The 15,931-nt window shown below is 40.3% G+C and overlaps 2 protein-coding genes and 1 long non-coding RNA gene across 5 annotated transcripts; 1 reads left to right on the top strand and 2 right to left on the bottom strand.

The window, feature by feature from the left end:
- Window positions 1-80: 80 nt before the first annotated feature.
- Window positions 81-3,354, bottom strand: LOC115688562 (accelerated cell death 11-like). Its single transcript, XM_030614405.2, has 4 exons — window positions 3,073-3,354; window positions 1,989-2,161; window positions 650-795; window positions 81-475 (listed from the first exon to the last, which is right to left on the bottom strand). The coding sequence occupies exons 1-4, from the start codon at window positions 3,265-3,267 to the stop codon at window positions 357-359; spliced, it is 633 nt and encodes a 210-aa protein (XP_030470265.2). The 5' UTR covers window positions 3,268-3,354; the 3' UTR covers window positions 81-356.
- A 4,569-nt stretch (window positions 3,355-7,923) lies between these two features.
- Window positions 7,924-9,833, top strand: LOC130135779 (uncharacterized). Of its 3 annotated transcripts, none has more exons than XR_008815016.1 (3): window positions 7,924-8,268; window positions 9,190-9,320; window positions 9,627-9,833. It is a non-coding gene; the product is annotated as an uncharacterized LOC130135779 (long non-coding RNA). The 3 variants fall into 3 exon arrangements; XR_008815014.1 differs by having other exon boundaries at window positions 9,120-9,320; window positions 9,747-9,833; XR_008815015.1 differs by having other exon boundaries at window positions 9,120-9,320.
- Window positions 9,834-10,994: 1,161 nt separating this feature from the next.
- LOC115668465 (uncharacterized) lies at window positions 10,995-11,572 on the bottom strand. The gene is made up of 2 exons (XM_030589912.2): window positions 11,378-11,572; window positions 10,995-11,243 (listed from the first exon to the last, which is right to left on the bottom strand). The coding sequence occupies exons 1-2, from the start codon at window positions 11,570-11,572 to the stop codon at window positions 10,995-10,997; spliced, it is 444 nt and encodes a 147-aa protein (XP_030445772.1).
- Between the last annotated feature and the right edge of the window lie 4,359 nt (window positions 11,573-15,931).

Genomic DNA, 15,931 nt, shown 5'->3' with positions numbered 1-15,931 from the left:
AGTCGACAACAATTGATGGTGGGGGAGAGGGTTGCGGCGGGCGATAGCAATTGCAAGGGGGAAGGTGCCTGGGATGGTGATTAGGCCAACAACAACAATACAGCCCTTTAATAGTACTACCATGACGTGCTCGTACACCTTTTGCTCTAATGAAAAAATGTCTAAAATTCAAAGTAAATAAGATCCATGGACAAACTCAATGTTACTATGCAATCAAGTATATACGGATACATCAGTACGGATATCATATGTTTCCCAAGTCATAAGAAATGGAAAACAAGGACATTACATTTGTCTTAACTATCTCATGGTGCTAACTTGAATGCTATTGCTTTTGTGCGATGCTCACTTAAGTGTCATGGCTTTTCTTTCAAATCAACACCTAGTCCTCTAGAAAGGAAGAGTCCGCTGATGTAAAGAATGACAGCTTCTGAAGCAACAATGTAATCCTGCAAATAAGTCTTCGCGGAGTTCTCTGTGAGAAGAAGATGGTGTTAGAAAAAGAATGTTAGAAACAGAGGAGCTAACCAGCACTCCACAAAACTTGGTCTACGTATCTTTGGGCATGTTTCCTAATTGTTCTGACAAAATAAAAAGAAGAGAGGAGGGAGGATGAAAAAAACAGTGCTACAAATACATACAAACTCACCATCCTCTTTGACTTTCTTAAATAAGTCTCCCGCTGTGGGAAGGACATTAATCGCAGCAGCTACAGCTTTCCTAATGGCCCATCCATGGAAAGGAGCAAGAACCTGTGCGTAAGCCTTTTTGGCTGCATCCTTGTAGGAATCCCCCCTACCAAAAAAATTAATAAGCCATAAAGATCACCCATAACAACATATGAAAGCAATGTCAAGTGCATAGCTAATGAGGAAAAGCCAACAGATCCAAAACATTTTTACCCACTATTTAGTTTTAACCCTTCCTGAACGCCATAAATCAACATCCTTCTTTATCTCATGTCTTCTTCGTCCTCCTCTCATTGTGTTGTCCCTACTGCAGAACTCCATTTTGTAGAGGCACATTGACTAGACATATCCTGTGTCTAACCCACTTTACATGAGTCCCTCCCATCCCATCCTGGATAAATTCAGCACCAACTTTCTTTCAAAGATGTGCACTTTCCAACTTCGGTGTTCTAGAATCAAAATTTTTCCTTTAGTTTTCAGGACATCACAATTTCATCTAGCTTAGGGAAAAAGTATACATTTTCCATGGTAACTTGTTCAATAGTATTATACGCCTGAGTTTTGAGCTCATTGTTAAGTGGGACACGACCCAAATTATATCCCAATAAGATCAAAAAAGGAGATGATCCATTTTGAGTTTTCTGTTGTAGAGGTTCCAGCTAGCGTGGAGACCTAAGATGTAGGCTTCATAGTGACGCGAACCCAAACCAGTTTCCTCCTTTGCGGTCGGGTTATAGACTGTCTGGGGATTTAACATTTTGTTGCATTTAACTCCGATTGTATAGATCCATATACACAGTATGAAATGGGCGTATAGGAGATCCTGATTTTAGAAGAGATATGTTAGTGTAATTTCCTCAAAGCACATCTTTTTAAGACCCTCCCTATTAATGTCTGTCACATTGACATGACCACATACTTATATAGCTACCGCAAGCCTAACATTGTGCAACCTTCACAAGACACATATGGAGACTTCCAAACTGTAGTTCTTTCAAAGATAATTCATTATTCCCTCGCCCATTCTCAACTTTGTGGAGTTTTCCTCCTCTCTTACTCCACAAAAGTCTATATCCTATAATATTTGCTTGGTGGGAAGATAAGGGGTTGTTAGGAGGTGGCTTTATGGGCTTCGTGAAATTGTGTTCACTCTAAACAAGTTGAAAATGGACTAAATACTGGATTTTTTCTTTTCCTACCACTTAATATCATTAGCAGTCCAGGAAACACACATTTGCTAACTTGTAGCAGTTATGTGCAAAGAAGTACAATAGAGAAAGCTGAGCGTCATTTACATACTCTGATTCAAGAATCTGTTCAAAGAATACCCTGACCAAGTCCAGGGCCCGATTCACCCTCAGAAGGTGTCTCGAATGGCAACCTGGTTTACTGATGCAGTTGCTTTCCACATCGCGATCCAGCAAAGCTGGCAAGGTCTTGATTGACTTGGATGCGTCTGCCAGTATACGAACCTGTTTTTCACAGGATAGGAAAAAATTGCGGTAAGGGCACTAGCAGCAAGATGATCAACCATCACATAAATGGTCAATCGGAAGACAAATTTGAAAAGGCAAACAGTGTGAATTGCAAAATCGAATTAATGAAGGGTGATAGCAAATTCCTATTTAAACCCCAAAATCACTTTTAGGGAACAGCATTCTCCAAGAGAGGAGTTATCGAGTCACAGGAAGACACCTGAAGCTAGTTATCCACCTCCTTACATTAATTAGAGCAAGATTATCTGCGGGCCAATAGAATTAGTTGGATCATAGGTTGTAACATCTCTACATTAACTCACTGAGGTATTGTCCGCTTTGATTCGTTCCATAATGAGCCTCACGATTTTTTCCTTTGGCGCACAGGTGGGCACATTCCCAAGATGTTATCCATCCTGATAATGCTCCCACCTAAGTGCGTTTAACTTTGCAGTTTCAATACAAAGTTTACCGTTACGTCAAAAGGCGCATCCGTAAGTTAATTCCAGTTTCCACATATATATCTCAAATACGCTCTCTCCTTATTTGATGAACAGTCCGATCATCCCTGTCCTCTTCGCCAATCCCAAAGCTTGCCAAGAGCCGCTCCTTGTCCAGGTCCTCTCTGGCCCCGGCGACCACTCCCCGCCCTGGTTGGACTGGGTCATTACCGGAGCTGGTTTCATTTCCAACCTTTTCCTTAGTAGAAGTCAATAGAAAAACACTCAATTTCCTTCCTCTGCAAGCTTCCACAGTACACTCACTACTACTATACTATCAACTCAGCCATCAAACCCTGATGCTACTAACACTTCCATAACTCAACAGTTTTAACCTCGATGATTGAGGGAGTTAGGGAAAGGAATTTAGCACCCGTGTAAGTCGCAGCGCTCGGAATCCTATAATACCTTGGGGGCCAAGTCCATCTCGGCGAACTTGAAAGCGATGCCGAGGGAGCCAATGAGAGGGAGCACGAGAGAGCAGGCTTGGGAGAATGGGGCACGCTCGATGTCCGCCGTCTCGGAGTTCAGGACCGCCGTGAGCTCCTTGAATGACTGGGCGATCTTCCTCAGCAGCTTGTCGTCATCCCCTGGCTCGGCCATCGATTGGAACTTGGATTCAAACGATCTAAATAAGTTATTTCGTTTATTCAGTTTGATAGGTGAGTATAGGTAAAGGAGAGAAGCCGGTCCGGATGTTGCGTCCCTCATATTGATTATACTTGTAGATTAAAAAAATGTGTATTTTAACGATCAAAGACCGAATCATTGGCGCATCCTTTCCAGTGTACTTTCGACGTGTAAACTGGGAAGATTCCTGATCATGGTCACTGTAATAAAAAAATGATCGACCAGCGAGGGTGGTGCTTAAAAGAATACATTGGAGTAAGCAAAGATAACTCTCGATTACTTACAGTTATTAGGACTCTGATTGTTTCGCCGAGAATAAATAATTTCATAAATATTTTCTTAAAAACGCTCACGTACGGCTTGTAACGAGAACGTTCCTCTGACGTTCTTTCTTCTCCCCTTCACGGGACTCGTCTTCAGCACTGTGCGGCTTCGTGTCGTGCATGTGCGGCTTGGGACCCTCGCATAAGATATAAATGCCTTTTTATATGTGTGCCCTTCTTTTTCCTTTTAATTTTATTTAATTCCATGAGTCAACAAAATAACTTTGACCTGGGCCCACCAATATTCCTTCTCTGTTGAGGACGTCCTTTACTGTACATGCCATCGGAAGGATTTCTTTTATGGGCAATTTTGAATATTTTCTCCAACAGAAAATATATATCTTCACAGATAAATTATAGAAATTTATCCAAGCAAGTCGCGTTTCACAAACGGCTTAAACTTGAGATATAAATTTAACACGAAAAATATTTTCATTATCGACAAAAACTTATGTCTAAACATATTTGTGAGCAATGAAAATATTTTTCGTTTATTTATTTTTATAAGCAATATAAGCAATCATTGTTAAAAAAAATATTTTGCAAGTTATTTATTTTCCGCGAAAAAAAGGATGTCTAGATATGGAAATATTTATCTACTCAATGTTGATTATGATGTTGGTCATTGCTTAATGTCTATCAAGGATGAGAAAGAACTATGGTATAGAAAACTAGGTCATGTGAGTATGAGACAGATTTCTAAGCTATCCACCAAGGAGACAGATTTCTAAGCTATCCACCAAGGATCTTGTGCGTGGTCTACCCAAAATTAAACACGAAAAATTTTAGCTATGCAATGTGTGCTTCTTGGATATACAAGTGAGAAGTAACTCCGTGGTTCTCTCTTCTTTTCTATGTAACTGTGATGGCGTAAATCTCCAGATTAACTTTTCGTGCTGGCATGGTAAGGTGACTTGTTGAGTGTAGGAATTCTAGTGATCGGAAGGTGCCAATTTTCAGTTGAAAGATGGAAATATCATCTTGATCTTCGTACTTTGCCTTCATATTTCTATAAGTAGAATCCCCAAAGTCTCTTGAAACCTTACCAACAGAAGTCACATTTGCTTTGCTTTTAATCAAGATGTGTATTGCTATGGAAACAATTTGCGGGTAGTCAAATAATTTCAGATGGCAAAAGGACACAAGAAATGCCAAAACTTGTCAACGAGAATAACTTTAGTGCCAAAACTTTTTTTTTGATCACTTAAGTATCAATTTTTTTTAAAACGATCACTTAAATGCCAAAACTTTTTTTTTTCGGATCACTTAAGTGCCAAATTTTTTGCACTTAAGTGATCGTTTTTCTTCGATTTTGGCACTTAAGTGATCCAAAAAAAATATATTTTGACACTTAAGTGATCCGAAAAAAAAATGGACATAGATAAATTTTGACACTTCTGATGTATTTTTCCCAATTTCAGTCCATTCACTATCTAAACAATGCCCAGTTCAGTCATTGTTAGCAAGACTCTGCAAATTTTCGCGATAGGGACATCCGCCAAATGCCATACATGGACGAACCTGCCTCGTGCCTCCGGCAATACTTTTCCAAAACAAAAGCATACTTTATTTTCCACTAAAAAAAGTTGATTGCGACATTCATTGTCGCCTACATTTTCAATAGACTAGCGTAGTCTCCACGACAAAGAATTTCGGAAATTTTCAATAGACTAGCGTAGTCTCCACGGCAAAGAATTTCGGAAATTTTCAATAGACTAGAGCGTAGTCTCCACGGTAAAGATTTCGGAAAATTAGTCAAGTTGGTAAAAGGTTTAAGACTTTATGTGGGTGAATCTTTAAATTAGGTACATAGTCATCCTAAATGAATGTTCGAAACTTGAATTAGATGACTTGTTTCAATGCATATGTTAAAGCGGTCATGTGGTATCTAATATTTAAAGGAAAAGAAAAATAGTGAGCATAAAAAAGAGTCCTGGAAGTGGTAACTGATGGAATGAGGTGTTGAAGTTCAGGGTGCGCGTGAAGAAATTTCAAGAACAGAATTTCTGTTTCAGAAATAAGTTGGAACAATTATCCATTTGATAACGCAATTTTATTTTTTTATTTCTAGAACAAATTTCTGTTTCAGAAGTAGGTTTAGAATAGAAATAAAAACTTAAAATTTTTTACTTTTTGATTTTTGTTAGAAATCATCTCTCTCCTCTCTCTCCTCACGGCTCGCTCTCCTTTCTCTCCCAGTTCCCTGCTGCCGAATTCTTGTTTCTTTGTTCGCTTGTAACCCTCTCAAGAAGAGGAAAACGAGTGGAAGCGATACAAATGCAGAAAATAAGGGCACCGACAAATCGTCTACATATTCGTTCATCCATCCAATGCCAACAGGCATGGGGAAAGCGATCCTTGCGATGTTGTCTTGAGCTATAGAGGCTCCGGTACTCGCAAGGTCGCAAGGGCTTCACTGATTATCTCACCACGAAATTCTTGAGCTTTAATCTCACTTATTTATCCGTCTCGCAGTAATATCCGTCCTTGATAAATTATTTCCGCATTTACCGTGACATCCCTAAATTTCAATTTTCTAACATAATTTACGAGATTAAATGCTCTTCTTCATTCATGGTCGTGGACACTCAGTGGGTCACTTCCGATCAAGCACATAGACGAACATACGGTCAAAGTGAACATTCAAATATGGTCAATGTGAATAGGAAATACGATCAAAGTGAACATTAAAATACGGTTAAAAAGTGAATAATGATTTTGTTGGAAAGTGTTGACACCTAAAATTAATTAGGTTGTCGACACTTGAAATAAAATAAATAAAGAAAACGTCAAAGGATGACGTAACCTGTACTAGATGACTCACGCAAGCGAAACAACTGGCAAGTACTAGCAGTCACAGGCGGGAAATTTGAAATTCAGAGAAAACCAATGAATGAGGACCAAAAATACCAAGGGAATTTTCATCGAGGACGTCGACGAAAACCCCTGCTTCAAAAGGACAGGTGTCAAGCCAAGAAGAGCTCGATGAGAGCCCATGCTTTGGAAGAGCTCGACGAAGGCCTTGCTTCGGAAGGATAGGTGTCAAGCCAGAAAGAGCTCGACAAAGGCCCCTGCTTCAGAGGGACATGTGTCAAATCAGAAAGAGCTCGATGAGAGTCCACGCTTTGGAAGAGCAGATGTCAAGCTGGAAATGGCTCGATGATAGTTATCATCTCGAAGGATAGGTGTTAGATGGAGAAAAGGCTCGATCATCCCGGAGAACAGATGTCAGATGGAGAAAAGGCTCGATGACGATTATCATCCCGGAGGATAGGTGTCAGATGGAGAAAAGGCTCGATGACGGTTATTATCCCGGAGGACAGATGTCAGATGGAGAAAAGGCTCGATGATGGTGATCATCTCGGAGGACAAATGTCAGATGGAGAAAAGGCTCGATGACGGTTATCATCCCGGAGGACAGGTGTCACATAGAGAAAAGGCTCGATGACGGTTATCGTCCGAGAAAACAAATGGGCTCGATGATGGTTATTATATTAGAAGACAAATGGGATTGATGATGGTTATTATATCAGAGAACAAATAAGCTCAATAAACAGTTATCATCTTGGAGGATAGGTGCTAGAAATAGAAAAGTTGGATGACGGTTATCATCCTAAGAAGAGCAGGTGTCAACATAGAAAGAACTCAACAACAGTTATCACTTTGGACAAAAGATAAGATTAATAGTAGTTGGCGGACAGATGTCATTAAATGAACGGTGAAGATGAAATCAACGATGGATATCGAACATGATGTCAAAGACGGTTACCCAGTCTACATTATAAATAACACTCGGCTGCCAACAGAAGCTCCCCCCCCCCCCCACCCCCCCCAGCACATACAAACCAAAATGCTATCTTTTATCCTTATTTACTAGTTTCGCACTTTCAGTTTCCTTAGTTGCAGATGTTTATGTTCTTAGTCAGTAGCTTTGTAATATCATTTCGATGAACTTTGGACGCCGCCAGTAATTGGACGGGTTCGTTTAGGTGCTTTATAAAATTCAAGTCAAATTTCATCATCGTATGAAATTTGTGTTATCAGTCAAGACAATCAGATCATTTGATCACGCCTGGATTACTTCTGTCCGGAATTAGACCTAGAACCTGGTCTCCTTTCATTAAAAATCGAAGAACGACTTTCGGTGAATTATATTTCATCACGGAAGCCATTTTCGGCGAAACAGAAAGGTAGTAACATTAGGTGAAGTGGAGTTTGAAATGATGAGAAAAGACGTTAGAGTCGAAAAGGAAAAGACGAAAAGATAGAAAGAAAGAAAGGAGAAAAAGAAAGGAGAGAGGGGGGGAGAGAGAGTGTGTTGGCGAGAGGATAAGATAAACAAGGAGGGAGAGGCCTCGCACAGGAGGAGAAAAGAAAGAGAGAGAGAGAGACAGAGCACACCGAAGTAAGGGAGAGTTTGTTGAGCAGAGTGACGCTTCAAGGAAAATCACAAATTCGACGGCCATAGAGTCAAAATCAGCCGAAACCCCCAACTGGAGAGTGACAGTAGACTCAAAGAGCTTTCCATCCGTAGATAATTCACTCCGTACAGATATCAGGAGGTCGGTCAAAAGGAGTCCGAAACACCGTTTTTCGGAATGCCCGCCGGTGAAAGGATCAGCTGATACCCTCTAGGAAAGAGCCAAATTCGGTAAGCTACACTTAGAATTGGTGTACTAGCCATATACCGTTGGAAAATAGACTCGATCGTCGTGGAACCTAGGTCATAGCTTTTCGTGTTGGTATAAGTTAGGTCAAGATCTGACCATGTTTGTTGTGAGGAAAAGAATCGAGTTCCATGTCCATCCAAAGCTTTCCATCCAGGTAAGTGAAAACTCTGGGCACGAAGTTAGATCGTTCATTTTGGTACTCTTGAATTCGGTTGGTTGATGCCTACTTATTTAGCTTAAATTTTGATGTTGAATTTATATGAACTGCAAGCGTAACTAGCTGAGTTAATTGTTGGCTTGGATTGAAGAGTTTTATATATATGCTTGGGGTGTGTTTAAATAATTAGCAAAATAGTTGGTTGCATCTTGGATGGAGAAAAAAGGATAAATTGAACTAAACCTAAAGGTGGCAAAAAGTGCAGGCATTTAGAGGGTGAGGTCCATTGGGCAATAACTACATGACACTACATTAGTTTGGCTAATGAAAATGGGATAAGACAGAAGGGGCTGCGAAAACGAGGTGGTGGACATAGTTAGGGTTGTTTATATATTAGGCTAAAAAATATAAGAGTTAGGTCGGAGATTATGGTAAGGCATCGTGTGAGCTTATTATCATAGGAAGATGCGTCCATGGAGTTTCCTACATATTTCAATATCTTGGGTGTGAATCGAAAGAATCCATCTTTAAATATCGTAGACGTATGTTAAGTTATGTAGTTGTTCAAATGTGTTTTAGGGAAGTCGATTAATTACACTTCAATCTGTTTCCGTATGTGTGTAAATATTTAAATGTGTTTCAAAAATGACTTGGGCTTTTTGGGGGCCTCTTTAGGGCCACCTAATCTTCCACACTGAAACGACTGTCAGCTTACATAACTAAAGGCCGTGTCGTCATTGCCTAGGCGGAGAAATTAAGAAACACGTAATTCGGAGTGGGCCAAGCCAACAAGCTTGACGTTGATTGGAGGGTGAGGTCCGAAAGAAGCTGACTCCACCTGTTTGTGAGCAGAATCCGAGGCTGTAAGGACACGAGGTATGCTGAACATTCTCAAGCACTTGATTTTGTACGCACGATTAGCTGACCGAGGATCGTACGAGCTTCGCTCGCTTGATAAGTTAAGGACTACAAGCATTTGCAGAAACGCTTCCTAAGAGCATCTTTCTTTGTCCATCAATCCCTTTAAGCCGCAGAAAAAGCTGTCTTTCATTTCGACTTGACGTACGTGAAGTTATGCAGTTGTTCAAATGTGTTTTAACGAAGTCGATTAATTACACTTCAATCTGTTTAAATATGTGTTTAAATATGTAAACATGTTTCAAATATGTGTTTCGGAACAAGTACTTGATGTGGACATTTTGGGGAGAAATTAATGTACTCGTTATTCGGAGTGGACCAAGCCAACAAGCATTTACAGAAAAGCATCCTAAAAGCACGTTTCGTTTCAACTTCCTACCTCAGATCCTCATGGACAGAGGGCAGAGTTTGAGAGAGATAAAGAGAGAAGAGGAAGAGAGCACCGAGGGAGCATCCACTTCTTCATTCATCTCTCCGGAAGCCGCAGTTGTAGGTAGTGGTCAATACGACGTGTTCTTGAGCTTTAGAGGGCAGGGACTGTACCGTTTTGTATGTTCAGGGACGATATCAGCATCCCAATTGGTGAGGAATTTGGTTCACAGATTTTCGATGCCATCGCACGGTCTAGGATTTCGATCCCTGTCATCTCCGAAAATTATGCTTCGAGCAAATGGTGCCTCCGCAAGCTCATTCGTATCATGGACGGCAAGAAGAGCACGTCGCACATAGTATTGCCCATTTTTTACAAAGTTTCCCCATTAGATGTGCGGCATCTAACAGGAAATTTTGGAAATGCCTTCCGTTCGAGTAAGGAGCGTTTTGACGAGAAGGATATCCGGGAAGGGCAATGTGCACTTAATGAAGTCAGTTACTTACATGGATGGGAATCTGAGAAAATTGCCGACGGGTACTTTACTGAACTTTTCTGTTTTGATAAGTAAGTTTTCTTCTTCATGCAGAACTGATGAGATGCAGATGAATTACTTTCACTGCAAGCCCAGAAAAGATCCCCGAAATGTCCCAATAGACAACCATAATGCCTCGAAGACAACAAACTCCGGTACTCCCCAAGATGTCCCCGAAAACTAAACCAACAATAACTAAAACCAAAGCATTCCATAGCACCCAAATATTTTACATTTGCCTCCGGTACAAAGATGATCAACCATCACATAAATGGTCAATCGGAAGACAAATTTGAAAAGGCAAACAGTGTGAATTGCAAAATCGAATGAAGGGTGATAGTAAATTCCAATTTAAACCCCAAAATCACTTTTAGGGAACAGCATTCTCCAAGAGAGGAGTTATCTAATCACAGGAAGACACCTGAAGCTAGTTATCCAGCTCCTTTACATTAATTAGAGCAAGATTATCTGTGGGCCAATAGAATTGGTTGGATCATAGGTTGTAACATCTTTATATTAACTCACTGAGGTATTATCCGCTTTGGTCCGTTCCATAACGAGCCTCATGATTTTTTCCTTTGGCGTGCAGATGGGCACATTCCCAAGAGGTTATTCATCCTGATAATGCTCCCACCTAAGTGCATTTAACTTTGCAGTTTCAAAACAAAGCTTACCGTTAAGTCAAAGGGCGCATCTGCAAGTTAATTCCAGTTTCCACATATATATCTCAAATACGCTCTCTTTCTGTTTGATGAACAGTTCGATCATCCCTGCCCTCTTCGCCAATCCCAAAGCTTGCCAAGAGCCGCTTTTTGTCCAGGTTCTCTTTGGCCCCGACGACCACTCCCCGCCCTGATTGGACTGGGTCTTTACCGGAGTTGGTTTCAATTCCAACCTTTTCCTTAGTAGAAGTCAATAGAATAATACTCAATTTCCTTCCTCTGCAAGCTTCCACAGTACACTCACTACTACTATACTATCAACTCAGCCATCAAACCCTGATGCTACTAACACTTCCATAACTTAACAGTTTTAACCTCGATGATTGAGGGAGTTAGGGAAAGGAATTTAGCACCCGTGTAAGTCGCAGCCCTCGGAATCCTATAATACCTTGGGGGCCAAGTCCATCTCGGCGAACTTGAAAGCAATGCCGAGGGAGCCAATGAGAGGGAGCACGAGAGAGCAGGCTTGGGAGAATGGGGCACGCTCGATGTCCGCCGTCTCGGAGTTCAGGACCGCCGTGAGCTCCTTGAATGACTGGGCGATCTTCCTCAGCAGCTTGTCGTCATCGCCTGGCTCGGCCATCGATTGGAACTTGGATTCAAACGATCTAAATAAGTTATTTCGTTTATTCAGTTTGATAGGTGAGTATAGGTAAAGGAGAGAAGCCGGTCCGGATGTTGCGTCCCTCATATTGATTATACTTGTAGATTAAAAAAATGTGTATTTTAACGATCAAAGGCCGAATCATTGGCGCATCCTTTCCAGTGTACTTTCGACGTGTAAACTGGGAAGATTCCTGATCATGGTCACTGTAATAAAAAAATGATCGACCAGCGAGGGTGGTGCTTAAAAGAATGCATTGGAGTAAGCAAAGATAACTCTCGATTACTTACAGTTATTAGGACTCTGATTGTTTCGCCGAGAATAAATAATTTCATAAATATTTTCTTAAAAACGCTCACGTACGGCTTGTAACGAGAACGTTCCTGTGACGTTCTTTCTTCTCTCCTTCACGCGACTCGTCTTCAGCACTGTGCGGCTTCGTGTCGTGCATGTGCGGCTTGGGACCCTCGCATAAGATATAAATGCCTTTTTATATGTGTGCCCTTCTTTTTCCTTTTAATTTTATTTAATTCCATGAGTCAACAAAATAACTTTGACCTGGGCCCACCAATATTCCTTCTCTGTTGAGGAGGTCCTTTACTGTACATGCCATCGGAAGGATTTCTTTTATGTGGCAATTTTGAATATTTTCTCCAACAGAAAATATATATCTTCACAGATAAATTATAGAAATTTATTCAAGCGAGTCACGTTTCAGAAACGGCTTAAACTCGAGACATAAATTCAACACGAAAAATATTTTCATTATCGACAAAAACTTATGTCTAAACATATTTGTGAACAATGAAAATATTTTTCGTTTATTTATTTTTATAAGCAATCTTTGTTAAAAAAAAATGTTTTGCAAATTATTTATTTTCCGCGAAACGAAAGATGTCTAGATATGGAAATATTTATCTACTCAATGTTGATTATGATGTTGGTCATTGCTTAATGTCTATCAAGGATGAGAAAGAACTATGGTATAGAAAACTAGGTCATGTGAGTATGAGACAGATTTCTAAGCTATCCACCAAGGAGACAGATTTCTAAGCTATCCACCAAGGATCTTGTGCGTGGTCTACCCAAAATTAAACACGAAAAATTTGAGCTATGCAATGTGTGCTCCTTGGATATACAGGTGTGAAGTAACTCCGTGGTTCTCTCTTCTTTTCTATGTAACTGTGATGGCGTAAATCTCCGGATTAACTTTTCGTGCTGGCGTGGTACGGTGACTTGTTGAGTGTAGGAATTCTAGTGCTCGGAAGGTGCCAATTTTCAGTTGAAAGATGGAAATATCATCTTGATCTTCGTACTTCGCCTTCATATTTCTATAAGTAGAATCCCCAAAGTCTCTTGAAACCTTACCAACAGAAGTCACATTTGCTTTACTTTTAATCAAGATGTGTATTGCTATCGAAACAATTTGCGGGTAGTCAAATAATTTCAGATGGCAAAAGGACACAAGAAATGCCAAAACTTGTCAACGAGAATCACTTTAGTGCTAAAACTTTTTTTTTTGGATCACTTAAGTGTCAATTTTTTTTTTAAAACGATCACTTAAATGCCAAAATTTTTTTTTTCGGATCACTTAAGTGCCAAATTTTTTGCACTTAAGTGATCCGAAAAAAAATATTTTAACACTTAAGTTATCTGAAAAAAAAATTGTTTGACACTTAAGTGATCCGAAAAAAAAATTGGTCATAGATAAATTTTGACACTTCTGATGTATTTTTCCCAATTTCAGACCATTCACTATCTAAGCAATGCCCATTTGAGTCATTGTTAGCAAGACTCCGCAAATTTTCGCGATAGGGACATCCGCCAAATGCCATACATGGACGAACCTGCCTCGTGCCTCCGGCAATACTTTACCAAAACAAAAGCATACTTTATTTTCTACTAAAAAAAGTTGATTGCGACATTCGCCTACATTTTCAATAGACTAGCGTAGTCTCCACGGCAAAGAATTTCGGAAATTTTCTATAGACTAGCGTAGTCTCCACGGTAAAGAATTTCAGAAAATTAGTCAAGTTGGTAAAAGGTTTAAGATTTTATGTGGATGAATCTTTAAATTAGGTACATAGTCATTCTAAATGAATGTTCGAAACTTGAATTAGATGACTTGTTTCAACGCATATGTTAAAGCGGTCATGTGGTATCTAATATTTAAAGGAAAAGAAAAATAGTGAGCATAAAAAAGAGTCCTGGAAGTGGTAACTAATGGAATGAGGTGTTGAAGTTCAGGGTGCGCGTGAAGAAATTTCAAAAACAGAATTTCTGTTTCGAAATAGGTTGGAACAATTATCCGTTTCATAATGCAATTTCATTTTTTTTATTTCTAGAACAAATTTCTGTTTCAGAAGTAGGTTTAGGATAGAAATAAAAACTTAAAATTTTTTACTTTTTCATTTTTGTTAGAAATCATCTCTCTCCTCTCTCTCTTCACGACTCGCTCTCCTTTCTCTCTCGGTTCCCTGTTGCCGACACCGTTGCCGCCCACTGACCACCGCTGCCAGCCTTCGCAGCCGTCCGTCGTTGTCGCCTGCCGTCCGCTGGCGTCGCCCCTGCCAAGTTGATGTCGCCATCAGGGAAATAGAAATTTTATGCTGTTATAAAATGAATTTCTGTTTTGAGAATAAAAATTTTATGTCGTTATCAAACGCATTTCTCTGCTCATAAATATATTTTTGGAACAGAAATTTTGTTATACGTGTCCTTAATTGAGCTAAGGTGTTCTTTTTTTTTTCTTTTTTTTTGGAATCCAATTGATGTAAAACAGTTAGCCTGTGATTATCTTGAAGAATGTGATCGCCATAATCGCCGGAAATCTCGACAGTTTTGCTGATTAGGCAGTTTTTTTTTACTTTAGGAAATTTCTAATTATCAATATTTCGTTTGATTTTATTAGATAAGATTAGATTTGATTTTATTAGATAAGATTAGATTTGATTAGATTTGATTTGCTTTGATGTTATCTTCATTAATTCGGATATCTTTAGGAGTCATATCATTATAAAAGGACGTTCAGCTTTGTATTCAAATATTATGAAATTGAATTGAATTCCAGTCGAATCGTGGAAGAGTTTTTCAAGTTATCGCTTCTATCTGCGTCATTTGGTATCAGAGCAGGTTTCTCCTGTGATGATGGTGAATAACATGAATGTCAATCTCCCCGCTGCTGAGGGCCGTGAGAACGAGCCTATTACGCGGGCTGAGTTCAATCAGTTCGTGGATCAAACCAATCGGAGGTTTCAAGAGATCCTTGATGCCATCCAGCGTTTGTCCACAAATCATGCGCCTGGCGTTCTTCCAGCCGAGCGAATTCCTGTCGTTCGTGATCCCGAAGATGCTATAGGGCGTGGAGGAATTTCCCGACATAGGCGTCAAGACTATGTCGAGGATACGGAAGACGAAGACGATGATTTCTAGGAGATGCAGATTCATGGTGGTCGCCGATACAGGGGATTCCAGGAGGAGCATGTTCGTGGGAATCGACGTCAAGGAGGATATCGACGAGATCCTTAGCAGTATCAACTAAAGATAGATCTCCCTACTTTCAATGGGAATTTGGATATTGAAGATTTCCTTGATTGGCTTTGGGAAGTCGAAAAATTCTTCGACGCTATGGATATTGACGAGGATCGCCAAGTGAAACTTGTGGCGTACAAGTTGAAGGGTGGCGCTTCAGTTTGGTGGGAACAGACTCAATTGACGCGACGTCGACAAGGCAAGGCTCCTATTCGATCATGGGGTCAGATGAAACAGAAGTTGAAGAAGAGGTTCCTCCCAACGGACTATGAGCAACTGTTGTTTCAGCAATTCCAGAACTGCCGACAATTGAATAGATCGGTCCAAGCTTATACGGAAGAGTTCCTTCGACTCTCCGCTCGCAATAACCTGGATGAGTCCGAGGCACAACAAACTGCTAGGTACATTAATGGTTTGCGACTTAATATCCAGGATCGGGTTTCTTTGCATTGACTATTCTCTGTCGAAGACGCCCACGATATGGCGCTAAAAATTGAGGTACAATTGGAGAGGACTAGCCCTAGTACTCGTGGTAGCAATTATTCGGGTCGTGGGTCATTCGGGAAAGGAAGACAGCCTGATGTTACAAGTTCTTCTAGTCAACAAACACCTGATTCGAGCCAAGTTCCAGGGGGTACTACTGGGACGCCTAAGGAAGCAGTCGCAACAAACAATCGCACTTCCAATCAGAATACCCAGAATCCATATGCCAAGCCCCAACCGATCAGGTGCTACAAGTGTAACGAGTTGGGCCATCGTTCCAGCGATTGTCCTCGTCGTAGAATGGCCAATATCGTTGAACATGAC

Source organism: Syzygium oleosum, unplaced genomic scaffold (genome assembly GCF_021117445.2).
Source record: "Syzygium oleosum isolate NSW1041296 unplaced genomic scaffold, Sole_v2.1 Sole_v2.37, whole genome shotgun sequence".
Taxonomy (NCBI): Eukaryota; Viridiplantae; Streptophyta; class Magnoliopsida; order Myrtales; family Myrtaceae; genus Syzygium; species Syzygium oleosum.
The sequence above is the reverse complement of the archived record's forward strand: the minus strand, read 5'-3'. Positions and strand labels throughout refer to the sequence as shown.

Bases quoted from the DNA above. Each gene is read 5' to 3' on its own strand.
- LOC115688562 (XM_030614405.2), bottom strand. From the start codon at position 3,267: ATGGCCGAGCCAGGGGATGACGACAAGCTGCTGAGGAAGATCGCCCAG. The intron at 796-1,988 runs GTATGTAAATGA...TTTTTTTGGTAG, and splicing joins GAACAGATTCTTGAATCAGA to GGGGGATTCCTACAAGGATG. The intron at 476-649 runs GTGAGTTTGTAT...TTCTTCTCACAG, and splicing joins TAAGAAAGTCAAAGAGGATG to AGAACTCCGCGAAGACTTAT.
- LOC115668465 (XM_030589912.2), bottom strand. From the start codon at position 11,572: ATGGCCGAGCCAGGCGATGACGACAAGCTGCTGAGGAAGATCGCCCAG. The intron at 11,244-11,377 runs GTATTATAGGAT...CTGAGTTGATAG, and splicing joins AGATGGACTTGGCCCCCAAG to TATAGTAGTAGTGAGTGTAC.